Source organism: Mus caroli, chromosome X (genome assembly GCF_900094665.2).
Source record: "Mus caroli chromosome X, CAROLI_EIJ_v1.1, whole genome shotgun sequence".
Taxonomy (NCBI): Eukaryota; Metazoa; Chordata; class Mammalia; order Rodentia; family Muridae; genus Mus; species Mus caroli.
This window is the reverse complement of record NC_034589.1, coordinates 7624093-7641166: the sequence shown is the minus strand read 5'-3', so window position 1 is coordinate 7641166 and position 17074 is coordinate 7624093. Positions and strand designations below refer to the sequence as shown.

General features: G+C 36.7%; 1 protein-coding gene across 9 annotated transcripts in view; it reads left to right on the top strand.

The window, feature by feature from the left end:
* The window catches only part of Cask (calcium/calmodulin dependent serine protein kinase), a 323785-nt gene that overhangs the window by 40648 nt on the left and 266063 nt on the right, over nt 1-17074 (top strand). For all 9 annotated transcript variants that reach the window (XM_029473085.1, XM_021152785.2, XM_021152784.2 and 6 more), the window contains exon 2: nt 14352-14464. In XM_029473085.1, the coding sequence (XP_029328945.1) occupies nt 14352-14464 (113 nt within the window). The remainder of the gene's footprint in view (nt 1-14351; nt 14465-17074) is intronic.

Sequence of the window (17074 nt, the reverse complement as noted above, 5' to 3'; positions counted from 1 at the left end):
AATCATAGCTGGGAGTGGTGGTGCATGCCTTTAATCCCAGCACTCGGGAGGCAGAGGCAGGCGGATTTCTGAGTTCGAGGCCAGCCTGGTCTACAAAATGAGTTCCAGGACAGCCAGGGCTACACAGAGAAACCCTGTCTCGAAAACAAAACAAAACAAAACAAAACAAAACAAAAAAAAGTAAAATCATAAACATTTCCAAAGGTAATGAGACAGGAAAACACAGTATTGCCAAGAGATTAAGAACAGCTAAGATTTTATGAATATTTGGATAGTAAAATCAAAGAGAACCATTAGAAACCAAAGCAATGGAGAATGGCTAGCAATGAGGGATGGTGTGTAGCTGTTGAAAATGGCTCAGTGTTGGCTTTCCAATCCAGTCTGAAAACTCTATGTGTGTGTATGTGTGTGTGTATCCAAGTTTTATTTTATGTCTCAGTAGGAAAGTTGGCCCAGGCTATCTATTTAACTGTTATTGAAAAGAAAGCACTCCCTGGTTATTTCGTGGTTCTTACTCTTAGTGAAATAACACCTTGTAGTATGAGAGATAACATATTTTAGGGGAGAGGTAGTTAAGAGGTACTTACAAGATTACCCCTAGCTGTCCTATCTTGTGTGTATGTGCTAGGTATGCCTGCTATTTTCTGTGTTCCTTGTGACTTTCCGAAGTATCTTCCATCTCTGTTTCACAGTTCAAATAAGCTAGTTCCTAAGATATTAAATAACTACTCATATCATTGTAATTAATAATAATGACACCCAGGATCCAACTCCTGTTCTTCTAAACTCTTAGCTACTTACTTTAAAATGGACTTGATTCAAAGAAGAAAAAGTTGAAGTCTGTCAAGAATGGCTTTTTAAAAGAAGACATTTTTTTCTAATTAAAAATCATTTTGAACTGGAGTGCTTGGACTCCTAGGTTTCCTAGGCATGACAAAAGGAAGCTGTAAATTCATTGTGAATGTTAATGTGTAAGGATGCTTGGCTAGTATAAATGAATTTGTTTCCTTAGTTCAATGGTCAGTCAATGAGAGTACCTAAAAACCCTCACATGTTGAGGTTATGGAGATGGCTCAGTGAGTAAGAGAGCTTTCTCTATAAGTATGAAGACCTGAGTTCATAATCCCCAGTACCAACATAAGAATCCTAGAGTGGCTGTGCTCTTTCAGGTAGAGTTGGGAGAATAGTTGGGACATGCTGGTGCTATTGCCAGTCTAGTCAAAATGGTGAGTTCTAGGTTTAGTGAGAGACCCTGCCTCTGGCATATAAGGTAGACCATGATAAAGTTGGACATCTAGCATCCTCCTCTAGCTTCTACAAGTATACGCCTATATGTCACTCCCAAAAGAAACCTTGCATTTAAAACATGCTCCTTTTGATGATCACTTAATTTACTTTGTGTCTATACTAGATAGCTTTAATGTATTATCCTATATTTTTTCCTATTAGTTTGTTCAAGGGTTAAGACATGACAATTGCTTATGTGTTCATTTTAAATGAACTGATGAGTGAAGTGATTATGGCTAAACTGTTCCTTTTTTTCTTTTTCTTTTTTCTGCCTGTTCCATGGCCATCTATCAGTTCAAACTTATGGTTAGCATTAATTTGGAACCATAACCTTTTAAAAAAGTCATTGTCTGCCTGTACAAAAGGAGTTATATGGATAATTAGTTTTTTCTACTTAGTATTTCTTATGTTAAAACTATTAGAAGCACATATATAATAGTATAAACTGAATTATTTTTAGTGAACTATTGAAACATGCAACAAATTACTGTCATTACTTTTTATAAAATTTTAGGATGGAAAACTTCCTGAGCTTTCAAAGAGCTACAAGGTACTATTTTGGGAAACATCTCAACTTTACAAGGCCTGTTTTCAGTCATTAGAATAAGGAAGTATTTAAGTACAAGCTGCCCCTGGTGACCTTCCTCAAATGAGACTTCTTCTCTTTATAAAGTTTCCACAACGTCCCAAAGTATCAGTAGCAGCTGAGGAACAAATGTTCAAAACATGAACCAACAGGGACCGTTTTAGACCTAAGCCACAGCATCTCCCTTATAAATACAGCCAACTGGCCTAGAAATGGGGTCATGTAAAAGCAGGAAATGCTTTCTGAATATTAGAATAAAAAAATGGAGAGAGCAGTTAGGAACATTAGAATTTAAATAAAAATAACAAGCACTAATTAGCTCACTAGATTTTTTAAAAAACCTTCCATTTGTTCCTAGACTGAGCATCAGAAAACCTATGACACATGTCATCAGTAAACATAGAAAACAAAAATCCCTAAAGCCCACTTTCCCTGACAAGAAGACCAGGAAATAGGAATCCCAACAGGTCTTACTCATCTCTGCTGCTCCACACTGGACCCCCCCCCCTTGTGGGCAATATTATCTACCCACTGGAACCTGACAGCCACGGCAATACCTGGTCATTTCTTCCTCTGTGCCACAACTGTGGTTACTCCCTGTAGTCTGAAATGACAGCAGCAAAACAAAGGTTATACCTACTTCTTTCTTCTACCAACTCCTTACTTCTACCAACAAAGGATAGGCTTTGTAGGTTGCAATCATTTGTTTTCCTTCCCTTCACCCCATATCTTAAGGAGACCAAGACCCAATAGCTTGTGAGCTCTCTCCCTCAGAACTGCCCAGAGATAATTAGCACATGGTCCTGGGAAATACCTTTTGTCCCTACAGGTGATATCTCAGTAGAGGTTGAATTGGAGCCTGTCTTAGTTTCTTTTCTTGTTGCTTTGACAAAATGTGCTCACCCAAGTAGCTTAAGGGAGAAAGGATTTATTGTGACCTATAGTTTAATAGTTATCGTGGTGAGGACATTCAGGGTGACAGAAGCTTGAAGGAGCTGCTCACATCACATCTAGTCAGGAAGCAGAAAGTGCTAAATGCTGTTTCTCCACCTGTGTAGTCCAGGATTTGAGCTAGGGAATAGTGTCATTCACAGAGGGTGGGTCTTCCAACCTGAATTAAATCAGTCAAGGCACTTTTCATAAACATGTCCAGAGTCCCATCTTCCAGGTGATTTTAGATTCTGTGAAGTTGACAATACTAGCCATCGCAGAGCCCCTGAAGAATAGGCCAGAGTAGCCTTGTGAGTGTTGAGAAAATTACACTGCCATTGGAAACAAGGCCTACAAAAGCAGTCCTTAATTTATGTACTAAACCTAAATAAGGTGGCTACCTGCTAAGATAAAAGATCCTATAGTCCCCAGTCCCTAAATAATATGCATACTATCCTGGATACACAAGTGCCAGGTAAAACAACTTAAATGAGAATAGCCATCCAATGACTCCAAGGCTGAGATGAAGCAGATACTAGAATGAACTGATGAAGAAAATTTTTGTTGGTGTCCTAAAGTTGCTCCAACAATCAGCTGAATGAAAAGATTTGCAAAGTGCAGTAGGAGCATTAACTAATTAATTACAGTTAGAATGTCAAAGAAACTGGTCAAGAATGGCACCATAACTTCTTGCTAAGCTATTAGGAGTTCTCTTCAACTGTAAAAGGGAAAGAGGAAAAGAGAACACTCAGGAGTTCACTTGCTCTTGCTTTGAGGGATATGGTTGGCTGTTCTTGGCTTGTTCTCCATGCTGTTTTGTGCCTTACTTGTTAATAGGAAGTCATGTAAATGATGAGAGCTTATTCTGTTCTTTAGACGGGTTGCATAGGAGCTTTACTAGCTAGGGTACACTATGGCCACTCAGTTTTCTTACCTAACTTAATTTTTTTTCTAAATGTTTTGATATTTTACTATCTTGCTTAAACAATTATATCCACTGTACTCTTATTTTCAGATTTCTTTCCCCAAAGCAATTATTTTCCAGATCATCTACTTTACTTCTTTAGACCTAGAAACTGATTACTACAATTATAATTCAAAACCTATTTTCTGCTGCCCTGCACCGAGCTGGGTAATTGAGTGTAAATGGTTATTTCCTTTGCATGCTTTGCTGTTGTGTTAAGTGTTTTTTGGTTAAAAGACCAGAGGTTGCCTGCTGAATATGCTTATATTAACAATTGTAAAAGAAAGTAAATTACTTTGGGGAGTATTAATGAATAGACATTTAAATTACATAGCTAAATCTTTTGCATCCATTATTAAGCAAACAATTGGATTAACACCCCCAAAGTTATTTAATCAACAATTTATAAGCCATATTTGAATATTTGTTACAGAAAATGATATTTGAATGGCCCTTAAAACATTACAACATAATAATGCATGTTGTTATTCTAAATATTAAGATTCAAGTCATCTCTCTATATATGTGACTTTGACAAAGAACAAATTTAATCCTTAAAAGAAAGATCCATACCATTGTAGCATCAGTTTTTTTCCAGAGAACACCAATGAGTAGTAATTTTTACATGGGTGGCAGGCAGGGATTGACAGGGCTCAGCAAGGAAGGGATGCTTATTCCCAACCACAAGACCGGATCACTAATATGTCACAGGATATGAGGAGGAAGGATATAAGGTAGGTCTTCATGTGATATTCCACAATCTGACTTAACGTGACTTAGAAGATTTCATTCTTTAAAAAACTCTGTATGATACCAATTCAGAAAACCTCAATTTAGAGTGCTAGCTAATTATGTTTTTTTGTTTTAATATTAATATTAATATTACTACCTTAAGCAGCTAAAATGAAAAGTAGGTAAGTAGATATTACTGGCCTCAAGATTTCTTTTACTAACTTAATTTAAACTAGATACATTAATTTTATATAATTTACTACTAGGTTTAACTAGGGACCTTTAAAACATGATTCTGAAAAGAAAGAGATTTATAATACTCCACAGAGGTATATTGAAAAGCAGACTGTTAGCGGTAGCTTCTGAGCCTAAGTATTAATCCCACCTCATTCTTAGGTACAGTTGTGACAATGGCTTCCAAAAATACTATTATAGGATGATATGCCATCTTGAATACAATCTGTTAGTGAATTGCAACAAAAACACATTACTTTGAAGCTGTGATTTACAATGCAATTTCACACTCTCGGACTTGAATAATTATTAGTTTCAGTTTATAAGAATTGGATTATGCACAGAAAATTTGGCAATTGTGATAATGCTAGCACTAATTATAGGTAATTTTGTTGAACACTAGTAGAAAATTAGTTAAAAAGAGAAAAAGTAATCCCAGCACTTGGGAGGCAGAGGCAGAGGCAGAGGCAGGAGGATTTCAGAGTTTGAGGCCAGCCTGGTCTACAGAGTGAGTTCCAGGACAGCCAGGGCTATACAGAGAAACCCTGTCTCAAATAATAATAATAATTTATACAATATATTCTGATCATATTTCCTCTCTATCCCCAACTCCTTCTAGGAACCCCCACTTCCCCTCACACACACATAACCCTCCAAACAAGCAACAAGACAAGATATGCCAACACATGTACACACACACACACACACACACACACACACATGCACGCACGCACGCACGCATGCACGTACAAACTATGGAATTTGTATTGTGTCAGCCAACTACTCATGGGTGTGGGACCTGCTCTGCAATTTGGTTGATAGATCCAATGTCACAACATTGCCAGTGGATACCAATTATAAAAAGTTTCTTTGTTAGGGGTGGTAGCCCAGGTCCACATTACCTTCACAGTGCTGGGACCCAATCCGGCTTGCAGCTGTATAGGTCCTGTGTGTGTTGCCACAATCTTCGTGAGTTTATATGTGCATCAGTCTTACTGTGGCTGAGATTGTTTCCTTTGAGACACCCATCACCTCTGGCTCTTACAGTCTTTCTGCCTTCACTTCCACATAGATGCCTGAGCTTTGAGGGGAGAATTTTGATAAAGACATCCTATTTAGAACTGAGTGCTGCAAAGTTTCTCACTCTATGTATATTCTCTAGTTGTTCATCTCTGTTAATTCCCATCTACTGCAGATAGAAGCTTCTGTGATGCAGTTGAGTGATGCACTGATCTATGGGTAGAGCAATATATCATTAGGAGTCATTTTATTGCTACGTTCCTTTAGCAGAATAGTATTAGGCTTTCACCTAGGTCCATAGCCTATCTGGTATCAGGTTCTTAGCAATAAGGGTCTCATCTTATGGAGTGGGCTTTAAACTCAACCAAAAAGTAGTTGTCTACTCCCATAACATTTGTCCTAATATTGCACTAGTATATTTTGTAAACCCATCACTGTTGTAGGTGACAGGGTTTATAGTTGGGTGATTGCCTTTCTCCTCCAGTATTACACAGAGTACTTCCCTCACCATGAAAACTATTCGTGTTGCTTCTTGTATGGTACCAGCACAACTTTTCTCATGTATTTGATGACATATGTAAGTGTTGTCTTCTGCAGTAGGGCCTTATCATTAGGTTGTACAAAACAACCAATAGCCTGGCAATAGCTTGTGATGTTTGGGAGTGTTCCATGGTACCCCTTTACTCACTAGCTCAACAAGATAGAACCTTTTTCTGATAATGGAGTTTTCACTTACTGGTATAAGATATCTAGTTGGGGCATTCTCTCCCCTATTATTTAGATTACTTTCAGATATGTAATATTTTAGAATTCTACAGTAATAAGTTTCCATATGGTTTTTCAAAAAGATCTTTTACATTGGTTAACTTTTTCTTTTTTCTTATTAGATTTCTTGTAGTCTTTCAATAATGGTGCTTTTCCTTCGCTCTCCCCACCTTCCCCTCCACCTTCCCTTTTATCTGCCCAATCATCAGCTCTCCTTTATTTTACAAATTAAGGTGGGAAGCAGGTTTATGGGAAATCACCTGAGTGCCCCCCCTCAACCACTCACAGGAGAACAGAATTAATATCAAATATAATTAGCCCCAAGGCTATCCACAACAGACGCCAGACAATTATTTTTTAAAAGCCTTTTTTGTTGTTGTTGTTTTTGTTTCCTACAATTTCTGGGTTTTTTTCATAGTTATTAAACCTTATTAAGGATTTTCAGTGCTTCTCTTGTTTGGTCTGTTTGCTCTAGATTACACTTTCTGTTAGCACTGGCCACTGTTTTAGACTCTCCTTCAGAAGTCTTCAGAGCCATGGCTCTCTGGCCATGGTTAGAAATCAAGCATTGTTCTTATTTGGAGGCAGTATTACCTCCCAACTTCTAGGATATTTGGAAACACTTGGAGATATTTTTGATTATCAAAGCCTGTAAGGGGAGGCATTGCTACAAGTCTTCAGTGAGAACAGTTCATATTGTTCATATTGCTTTCCTATACAAGAAAAAAAATCAGTTCAAAATGGCAATAGTGCTAACTTGAGAAACCCCACAGCAGAAGACTTAAAAGCTTCCTGGGAAACCAAAAGTCTCTCTGGGAGGGGATTTAATTAATTCAGGGCATCTTAACCTTTCTCCAATCATGACCCTTTCACCTGAGAAACTTATACAACTTCAGGGAAAATAAACATACAAATCAAACATTTTCTTTACAATTCATAAAGATATTTATTTAAAAACAATTACTTTATATATATATATGTATGTATCTATATAGTTTTACCATTTGTTAAGGATGAAAACAAATTTGCATACTAATCAAGAGGATTGCTTATTTTTACATGAATTAAAGCTTGGTTGAATGTTTGATACCAAAGAGCATAGAGCATATTAAATATTTTTCAGACTTGATTGATACTGATTTTGCAATTGTCAATGCTGAGATCATTGTTTTGCATAAATACACTATAGAAAAATGTTAGAAATGTGTTTAGGATCATTTTAGAAATTGTTAGAAATTCTGTCCTGATACCAATCCAAAATGCATTTAATGATTTTTTTTCAATCAAACTCAAATCAGAAACTCAAACACCAATTTTAAAAGTCAATCACTCTAACCCAATGCACTAAAAAGGTGTATACTAATTTACTATATGCTCAGGAGTCATAGTAGGAAAATATTAAAAGTCTGTTTTTTATAATCAAAACATTGTTTTCATAAGAGCAGAAAACTTTCTATGTACACTAAGCCCACTGTAGTTCATAACATATTAGTCTCATGTGAGTTAAGGTGGTCTAGGAAGGAGTCATCGGTGTTGAGTGGCATGTGCAGTGCAAAGTGGGCATACTGCTGTGTATTTAAAGTCAAAGCTCTGACACAGTGCCAATGAGTGCTGCTATAAATTTGATTTTGGATTGTTGTTGATTGTTGTTGGGCATGAGAAACCTTGGCATTTTGTGTGTGTGTGTGTCTGTGACACATTCAGATTTGTGGCTCCTTGGGGTTACATCCCATGTTGTAAGAAGCTGATATATAGTTGAATGATGTGGGGTAACCTCATTTTATCTTTGAAAAGGACTGAGACTGTCAATAACACACACACACACACACACACACACAAAACAACCTCATGCTCCTTTGCTTTCTATCCCTTTCTCAATGACCTTCTCTGGTCTTGAGAATGTATTGCTGTTTCTAAAGTATGAATACTTGTTAGGATGAGAAAGGAGCAGTTACCCATGGTATAAGATAGAGACCTAACTGCTTCTTCAAAATTTTTCTTCTAGATTTTATGCCCCAGTACAGGGGAATGCCAGGGCCAGGAAGTGGGAATCGGTGGGTTGGGGAGCAGGTCAGGGGGAGGGTATAGGTGACTTTTGGGATAGCATTCGAAATGTAAATGAAGAAAATATCTAATTAATTTTTTTCTTCTAGTTCCAGATTCATGAGATTGTTCTGTAACATAAATGGGTTTGGTTTTAAATAATCTTCCTTGTTTTCTCTAAATCAGCTCTCCCAAGTTTGCTGCATCAGTTAACATCATTGTATCTGTGTACACTCGTTATCCCTCAGATTTGATTATTTCACCTCTCTTGTTCTCCCAGTCTTGTCTTTAAGCTCCTTTTAATAGATTTGGGAAATAAGTTAGATGCACTATGCTCAATTTGTCTTGGTTTTCTGGAAACCAGGCATAATTTATAGCATAGTTTCATGTAATTATAGTCTTTTTAAAAAATATATTTAGCTCTTACATGGGAATTATCTGTTTCCTACATTTAACTTTTCTTATAAAGGAAAAGTAAAGGAGAGTATTCTGTGTCTGCATAGGGCAGCTATGGTCTTTCTAGAATTCTAGAAGATATTCTAACAATACAGATGTTTTTTGTTATTTCTTTATCTGTCTTTGGTATTAGAGTAGTACTGGCTTCATAAAAAGAATTTGGAAACATTGCTTTCATTTCCATTCTATGGAATAATCTTCATAGTATCAAGTGTTGGTTCTTTTAAGATCTATTAGAATTCTGCAGTGAATCTATCTGCCTCAGAGATGTTTTTAGTTGGGCAGCTTTTTTTTTTTTTTTAACTGTTTCAGTCTTGTTGCTGGAGATGTATACATACATATATGTTTAATTTTTTATTTCATCTTGGTTGCATTTTAGTGGGTCATATGCACTGGAAAATTCATCTATTTGAGTTTCAAAGTTAATGGAATATAGGTTTATAAGGTATGTCTTCATGATTTTTCTGGATTTCATTGCTATCTGTTACAACATCTTACTTTTGATATCTAATTTTATTGATGTAGGTCTTCTCTTCTTTATCTTTTGGTTAAATTGGCAAAGGATTTTCCAGTCTTGCTTATCAGAGAAACAACTCTTTGTTTAATTGATTCTTTGTATTATATTTGTTTCTAGTTCATTAATTTCTGCTCTGATCCTAGTTTTTTTGTGTGTGACAAGGTCTCACTGTGTAAACTTGACTGGCCTAGAACTTCCTATATATAGCAGGCTGGCCTCACACTCACAGAAATCTGCTTGCCTCCTCTGCCTCCTCTGTTCTATGATTCTAGGAGTGTGCTTCCATGCCCTTATTCTCTTCCCTGTCTAGCGTTTTCAAGTTTGGTTTGTTCTTGCCTTTCCAAGACTTTAGGTGCATCATTCAGTTATTTATTTGAGATTTTTCAGATGGCAGCAAACTTGTGTGACTAAGCAAAATTTCCACTAGCAGGTATGGGATACCTCCACAGAAGTTTATCAAGGAAGCCCCAGATGTCCCCCCCAAAACAGGTTCTGTCAGCACTTTTAGTTATTCATCACTAGAGGATATGACCCTTTTGCAGAAGATGCCCTAGTTACAAGATAGAGAGAAAGCAAGCTGAAACTGAGCTGGAATCTTCTTCCCTGCTGGCTACTCTCACAGTACTAGAATGTGTGTGCTACTCTACATGCTGCTGGAAGAGAAAATGGATTATTGGCCTTACCCATCTGTGTACCCTAAAAAACAGGAAAAAAAACCATCCTGAAAAGATGTGTCTACCTATGCAACAGTGACACAATTGTGAGGATAGCTGCCATCTGATAAGATTTGAGACTTGTTCCCAAGAGTGAAACTCATAGCTAGTAAGCCCACTTAACAGTCTATGCCTAGGGAAGTTGTAGGTCCAACTGGAGTAACTAAATTTATACATCATCAAACTGCCTTCTAAATATGTATATTTATACCCATTGACAAAGGTTATTCTCAGTCATAATGAGAAAAGCCTTTCTTTGCAATAATCAGCAATGAATATAAAGACTAGATAGACTCGTAGCACCCTAAGATTCTAAGAATGGGTGATGGTTGAAGGCTCAGTCCTAAACAGACATTTACATTCCTCCCTTTAAGCTCAGAGAACACTGGGAGAGGCATTTAGGAAGTATGCAAAAGCCAGAAGATAAGGAGAAAGCCTGTGGATGCCATTTCCTGAACTCAATAGAACCATCACAGTCATGAACTCAGCAAGTGCACTTACCCTCAGTGGTTCACATACAAGACAGGTCATGTAAAAAGGGAAGGGACGCGTACAACTTCCTATTGCACTGTTGGCTATTGATGGTTTTTGGTAACAGGGGAATAATTATATATACACTGCCAAGCCCACCAGAGCCTGACAGATAGCTGCAAACCCACAGTCATTTATACAGCCCTGGTTAACACAGTAGGTCACAAAGAAAAACAAATAGACACATGTGAGAAAGACTAGAAAAGAGGAGGTGTGTGTGTGTGTGTGTGTGTAGGAGTAGTAGTGAGATGAGAGAGTTGAAACTGAGAGTGGTTAGTGTGCATTATGCATTTATATTAAGTTGTCAAATAGTAAAGTTAATTAAAAATTTTAAAAGGCATAGAATTATGTAAGTAGCCATCTGCCTCAATAAGAACATTGTGGTACAACTGCAGTCAATATTTGGTATTTGTAAGGAGTTGAATGGAGAGTGTATGCTCATGCACATGTGTGTATGTATATGTACATATATTTGTCTTGTTATGCATTTATTTTTGAGAATCTCATAGTGTATACAATGAAATATAATTATATCTACCCCTAACTTTCCCCTCTAGTCCCGTCAATATCCCCCTTACCCCCAACTTCATGCCTTTTTTATTTAATGCCTTGTTAAGTCCAGTTATTACTGCCCATATATGCATGGATATGAGGCCATCACTGGAGCATGTGGAACCTACCAGTGGTCACATCTTCAATAAATAAATAAATAAATAAATAAATAAATAAATAAATTCTCTCTCACCCGGCAATATTTAATCAAATCTCAAATATCACCAGTTGTTACTCTATTTTGGTCAATACCCTAGTAGAGAAAGATAATCTCTCATTTTCTTCCACATCAATAGTCAAGAGTTGGCTATATAGTACATTAAATAAATTTTAGGTAAAAACTTCCAAGGGTCAAGAAGGGGTTGACAAGCAAAACATTAATCTGTTCTTCCTGACTTTTATTTTCCCTAAACTATCAGCTAAATATAAGTAATGACTATAATACGGTTCTATGTTAATGCTGCTTATAACTTTTCATTTTCATAAAAGACCAACCCAAATTCTTTTAGTAATATCTGCTGAGTTTTAAGTTGTGAATGAAATCATAAACAACCTCAGACTGTTTTGATGTCTTTAAGGTTATTACATGGGTCTCAGCTTCCTGCATGTAAGGAAAAGCCTTTACTCTGCTTTACTTAGGACTTGTGTTCAGATCTTGAAGAATTCATAAATACATTCCTTTTAAAATTCTATTAAATAAGCTTAATAAACTAGTGGATTTAATTTTTATTCATATTTTTAAAAATATTTTGAGACTATAGTTACATTATCTCTGCCTTCCCTTTATTCTCACCAAGTTCTCTCATGCACTGCCCGTCTCTCTTTCGGATTTGTGTCCTTTTCTCTTTAATTGTTTGTATTTTGTATGTATGTGTGTGCTCCTATTCTTAAAAGGTGGTTCGTTGTCTCATTGCTTTTTCTCTCCTTTCTCCCTAGCTATCTTAATTTAATTCTCATACAGTGGTAGCAGGAGAAGCTTATGCTTTCTTCTTTGCCTATATTTAAGCAGGAAAGGGGGTTTAAAATTGCCTGGATTGACCACAAACAACCCTACAGACAGAACTCAGAAATTTTACAAAATGATGCAGTGAGTTGAATGATACTACACAAAATGTATATATACATAGAGAACATGTGGTCAAAACCTGATTGTGTTAAATGTTTCCTGAAATTGTATGCTATTGTCAGATGAAATAATCACAAGTAAGACTAGGTTAAAAGTGGAAGCATTTGTAAGAGGCCTGCCTCACTTCATTGTGTTGTCATTGAGGAAGATCTAGTGGTTTTCAGTGACTATGGAAAAGGTTTCCTTTCTGTAGATTTGTGATCTGAACATTAACATTATCAACCCTTCTTTCCTTTCCAGGCTAGCTTTGCTCTTTGTGGAAAGATTTGAAGCTAGGTGGAATTGATGTTTGTGAAGATGGCATTCAATTGATCATAAATCCATGATTAAGTATAGGTTAGATTAAATTTATTTGCTAGTCCTTTAACTGAAAAAAGGAAAAACAGTATTACAAGTCAAAGGAACACTATATAAATATTTTTCTTCCTGTATACACCTGAGCGCACACACACACACACACACACACACACACACACACACATGAGCGCCCTCTAAAAACCAGTGAGAGCATCCTTTGTGTATTCTTCCACCAGTAGGGGTTGGAAAAAATATATACATGCACATATGCTCCTATATTTAATGGGTGAATCATAGTTGAAGTGCTAGTTTCACACAACAAATCCGTCCTTGGATATCTAAATTCTTGAGTTCTGATATTTATTTGATGACTGCTCAGGATCCAAGTATTGACATTTTATTTCCCTCTGCATATCCAACTGTGCAACATGTATTGAGTCACTGATGAAGATTGCAGGGAGGAGTAGGTAAACAAGTCACTAGACCAGTACAGTGACTTTTACTGATAAGGCAGTTCATTATTTATGGCAGTTTAAAATAGTTCTGATTTGAAGTTTTAGAATGATGAAGGATTTCTGTAATTTTTTTGGTCAGACTAGAGAGGTTCCTGGACACCAAATCATGCAGGGATTTTTCATTGAGAACTCCCTGCCTAAGACTGTTGTCCAGATTTTGTTGAGGATTATCTTTTCCTTATTTTATGTAGTAATTGCTTATATGTTTTGTATTTTGGTTTTTGATTGTGTGTGTGTGTGTGTGTGTAAAACTTTTCTCTGGGATTTTAAGTGAGACCATATAAGATTTTATTTTATTTTTTTCAATAATTTTATTAGATATTTTCTTTATTTACATTCCAAATGATATCCTCTTTCCTAATTTCCCCTCCAAAAGCCCTCTCTCCTCTCTCCTCTCTCCTCTCTCCTCTCTCCTCTCTCCTCTCTCCTCTCTCCTCTTTCCTCTCTCCTCTCTCCTCTCCCCATGCTCCTCAACCCACCCACTCCCACTTCCTGGCCCTGGCATTCCCCTATACTGAGGCATAGAACCTTCACATGACCAAAGGCCTCTCATCCTATTGATGACCAACTAGGCCATCCTCTGCTACATATGCAGCTAGAGCCACAAGTCCCACCATGTGTTTTCTTTGATTGGTGGTTTAGCCCAAGGAGCTCTGGGAGTACTAGTTCATATTGTTCCTCCTATGGGACTGCAACCCTTTCAGCTCCTTGGGTCCTTTCTCTAGCTCCTTCAATGGGGACCCTGTGCTCAGTCAAATAGTTGGCTGTGAGCATCCACTTCTGTACTTGTCAGGCACTGGGAAAGCCTCTCAGGAAAACAGCACTATCAGGCTCCCATCAGTAAGCTTTTGTTGGCATCTGCAATAGTGTCTGGGTTTGGTGATTGTATATGGGATGGATCCCCAAGTGGGGCAGTCTCTGGACTGAATTACCTTTGAATTAGACAATAGTACTCAAAATTGCATTGCTTAAGTTTTATTGTGAAGCTCTATAGTTTATAGTGAATAAGGGAAGCACAGTAAGATGTTTATCAAAAAGAGGAAATTAATATCAGTGAATTAAAATTGACTTTTTGTTTTTTAGGGGTCCCTTCAGTGTTGTACGGCGATGTATCAACAGAGAAACTGGGCAACAATTTGCTGTAAAAATTGTTGATGTAGCCAAGTTCACATCAAGTCCAGGGTTAAGTACAGAAGGTAAGAGATGGATTTCAAGTAAGTTATTTGATGTCTGGCTTTATTCCATCTCCAAAACCCATTTATCAACCTAACCTCATCTGGGGGTGGGGAAGCAGGGGATATGATATAGTGGGGAAGTGGGTGGAGACAGTGTGAACTCCAGTTGAAATAGTTGCTCAGAAATCTAAAAGATGGCATTTGAAATATGGAATCATTAAGTCATATGGGATCTTTATGAGCTTATGCTTTTTTTTTTTTACTAGAAAGAGTGAAATAGGGACATATTTTTTTAAGGTATAATTTGAGTCCTGTTCTGTGAGGTGTAGGAAGGGAAGGAAAGGAAATAACTATATGAATGTTAATTGAAGATTTAGAAGCAGCCAAGGTCCTTTTAAGTATAATTTTTGGCCTTTGGGATTACTATCTCCTATAACTAGATGGTTGATATTTAGATTCACATTTGGCTAATCACATACTGTATTTGTGAAAGTTGAAAGGTCAATAGTATTAGAATTTGTGGGATATATATATATATATATATATATATATATATATATGTGTATGTATATATACACACATTTGAGCTACTTATTATTTTTAAACTTTTTAAATTTTACCATGATTCACATTAAGGTAACAAAACTGATTATTATATTGACTCTCCTAATTATCCTATTTACTAGCTTTAGACTTTCGCCACCTAATAAAAGATGTATTCTTCTTTAGTATTTTGTTTTTGAATCTTAAAGGCAGTGCAATTGAAGAAAATACAAAGTGAAGTACCCTATTTGTGTTTTACCCAATTATCTAGTTTTGCAAAGTAGAATCTCACACAGTGTGAGCTCCAATCTATTCCTATAGATTTTTATTCAGGACAATTATTTCTAAACACATTGTGACTCTTTAAATTATTATTATCAATATAATGTTTATAGAAGATTGTTAAAAATTATTGCTAAGAGGCTGAAGACATGGCTCAGTGATTAAGAGCCCTAGCTGCTCTCCTGAAGGACTCACAAACCATCTCTATCCCAGGCCCAGGGGATCGGTTACCCTCTTCTGGCCCCCATCAGCACCAGCCCATGCCCTTGGTATACAGACATGTAGGCAGGCAAAACCCCCATACGAATACAATGAAAATAAATACATCTTTTAACAAACATTTTTAAGTTACTTCTAAGAAAGCCTCCCTTGCTGATTTGTTTTTAGTGCTTTAATCTTTACTGGATGCCTACAAGGGGCCTTCTCAGTCAAAGTGTATGCATGCATTTAGATTAAATAAACATGACCACAGTACTGGGGGGGAAATCGTGTTGTAAAATTTAGGTGTTTCATAGTTCATGATTTCATTGTCAGAATTGGCCATTAACTGCTTTTAAATATACATTATTTTATATGCTTAGCAAAATGGAAATTTTGCCATTTGATGGACCTTACAGTTATTTTTCCTTTGAACTGTTTTGTTTGGATGTGTTGTGGGTTTTGTCGTGCTGGGGATCAAACCCAGGTCCTCAGGCAAACTAAGCAAATACTGTTTCTCGTAACTTTTAAATACTTTTAAAGTTCTCTATGCCTCAGGAGTCTACAAGGGCACTGAGGAAACTTTGTGCAAACCTGATTATTAAACAGTAGATGTTTTGCTAAACACTGAAAAAAAAGTTCTGATATTGTTTATAAACAGATCTAATTTGTTGATTAGTACAGATCTAATTTAAAATTACAAATGTTAAATCAATTATCCAATTATCTATATTAAATTAGAATAATGGAATTGAAATATCTTATATAATATTGCAAATAACTAAAATAAATATTTATAGCTTACTTCTTAGCCCCAAATTACTAATATCAAAGTTTTGGTTTGTCCTATCATTATACCTAATTCTCTGTCTTTCCAGAGACGTTTCTAAATTTCCAAAGATATTTTTAAAGGAAACAACTACTTTTTCATTTGTCTATAGTAAATTATTGTTAGATTTCTTTAGTTGGATCTCTGGAACTATAGACCTAGAATGTGAGAATGAATCTCTTTTACTACTTACTTAGAGAAGGTTACGGTGATTTACACATTCAGTCCCAGAATTTAGGAAGCAGGGGCAGAGATAGGTGGATCTCTGTGAGGCTAAGTAGCCTCTGTAGGATGCTATACATAAAAAGTTACAGGCTAGCCTGTATATATTGAGACTGTCTCAAAACAAACAAGCAAACAACAGTAAAACAAAACAAAACAGAGCCCATTTTGCCAGAGGGTTAAACTCCAAACCTTTTTTTTTTTTTTGTCATTCTAAGAATTTTTTTTTATTCTTTAATCTTTTTTTACAGTCCAGAATTTATCCCCCTCCCAGTCCATCCTCCGACTGTTCCACATCCCACACCTCTTCCCCCCATCGCCTGTCTCCAGGAGGAGGTCCCCACTCCCCACCCCCACCCTACCAGACTTCCCCACTCCCTGGGGTCCCAAGTCTCTCCAGGATTAAGTGCATTTTCTCTAACTGTATCTAGACCCCACAGTTCTCTGCTGTATATGTGTTGTGGTCCTCATATCAGCTGGTGTGTGCTGCCTGGTTGGTGGCTCAGTGTCTGAGAGATCTCAGGGGTCCGGGTCATTTTGAGACTGTTTGTTTTCTT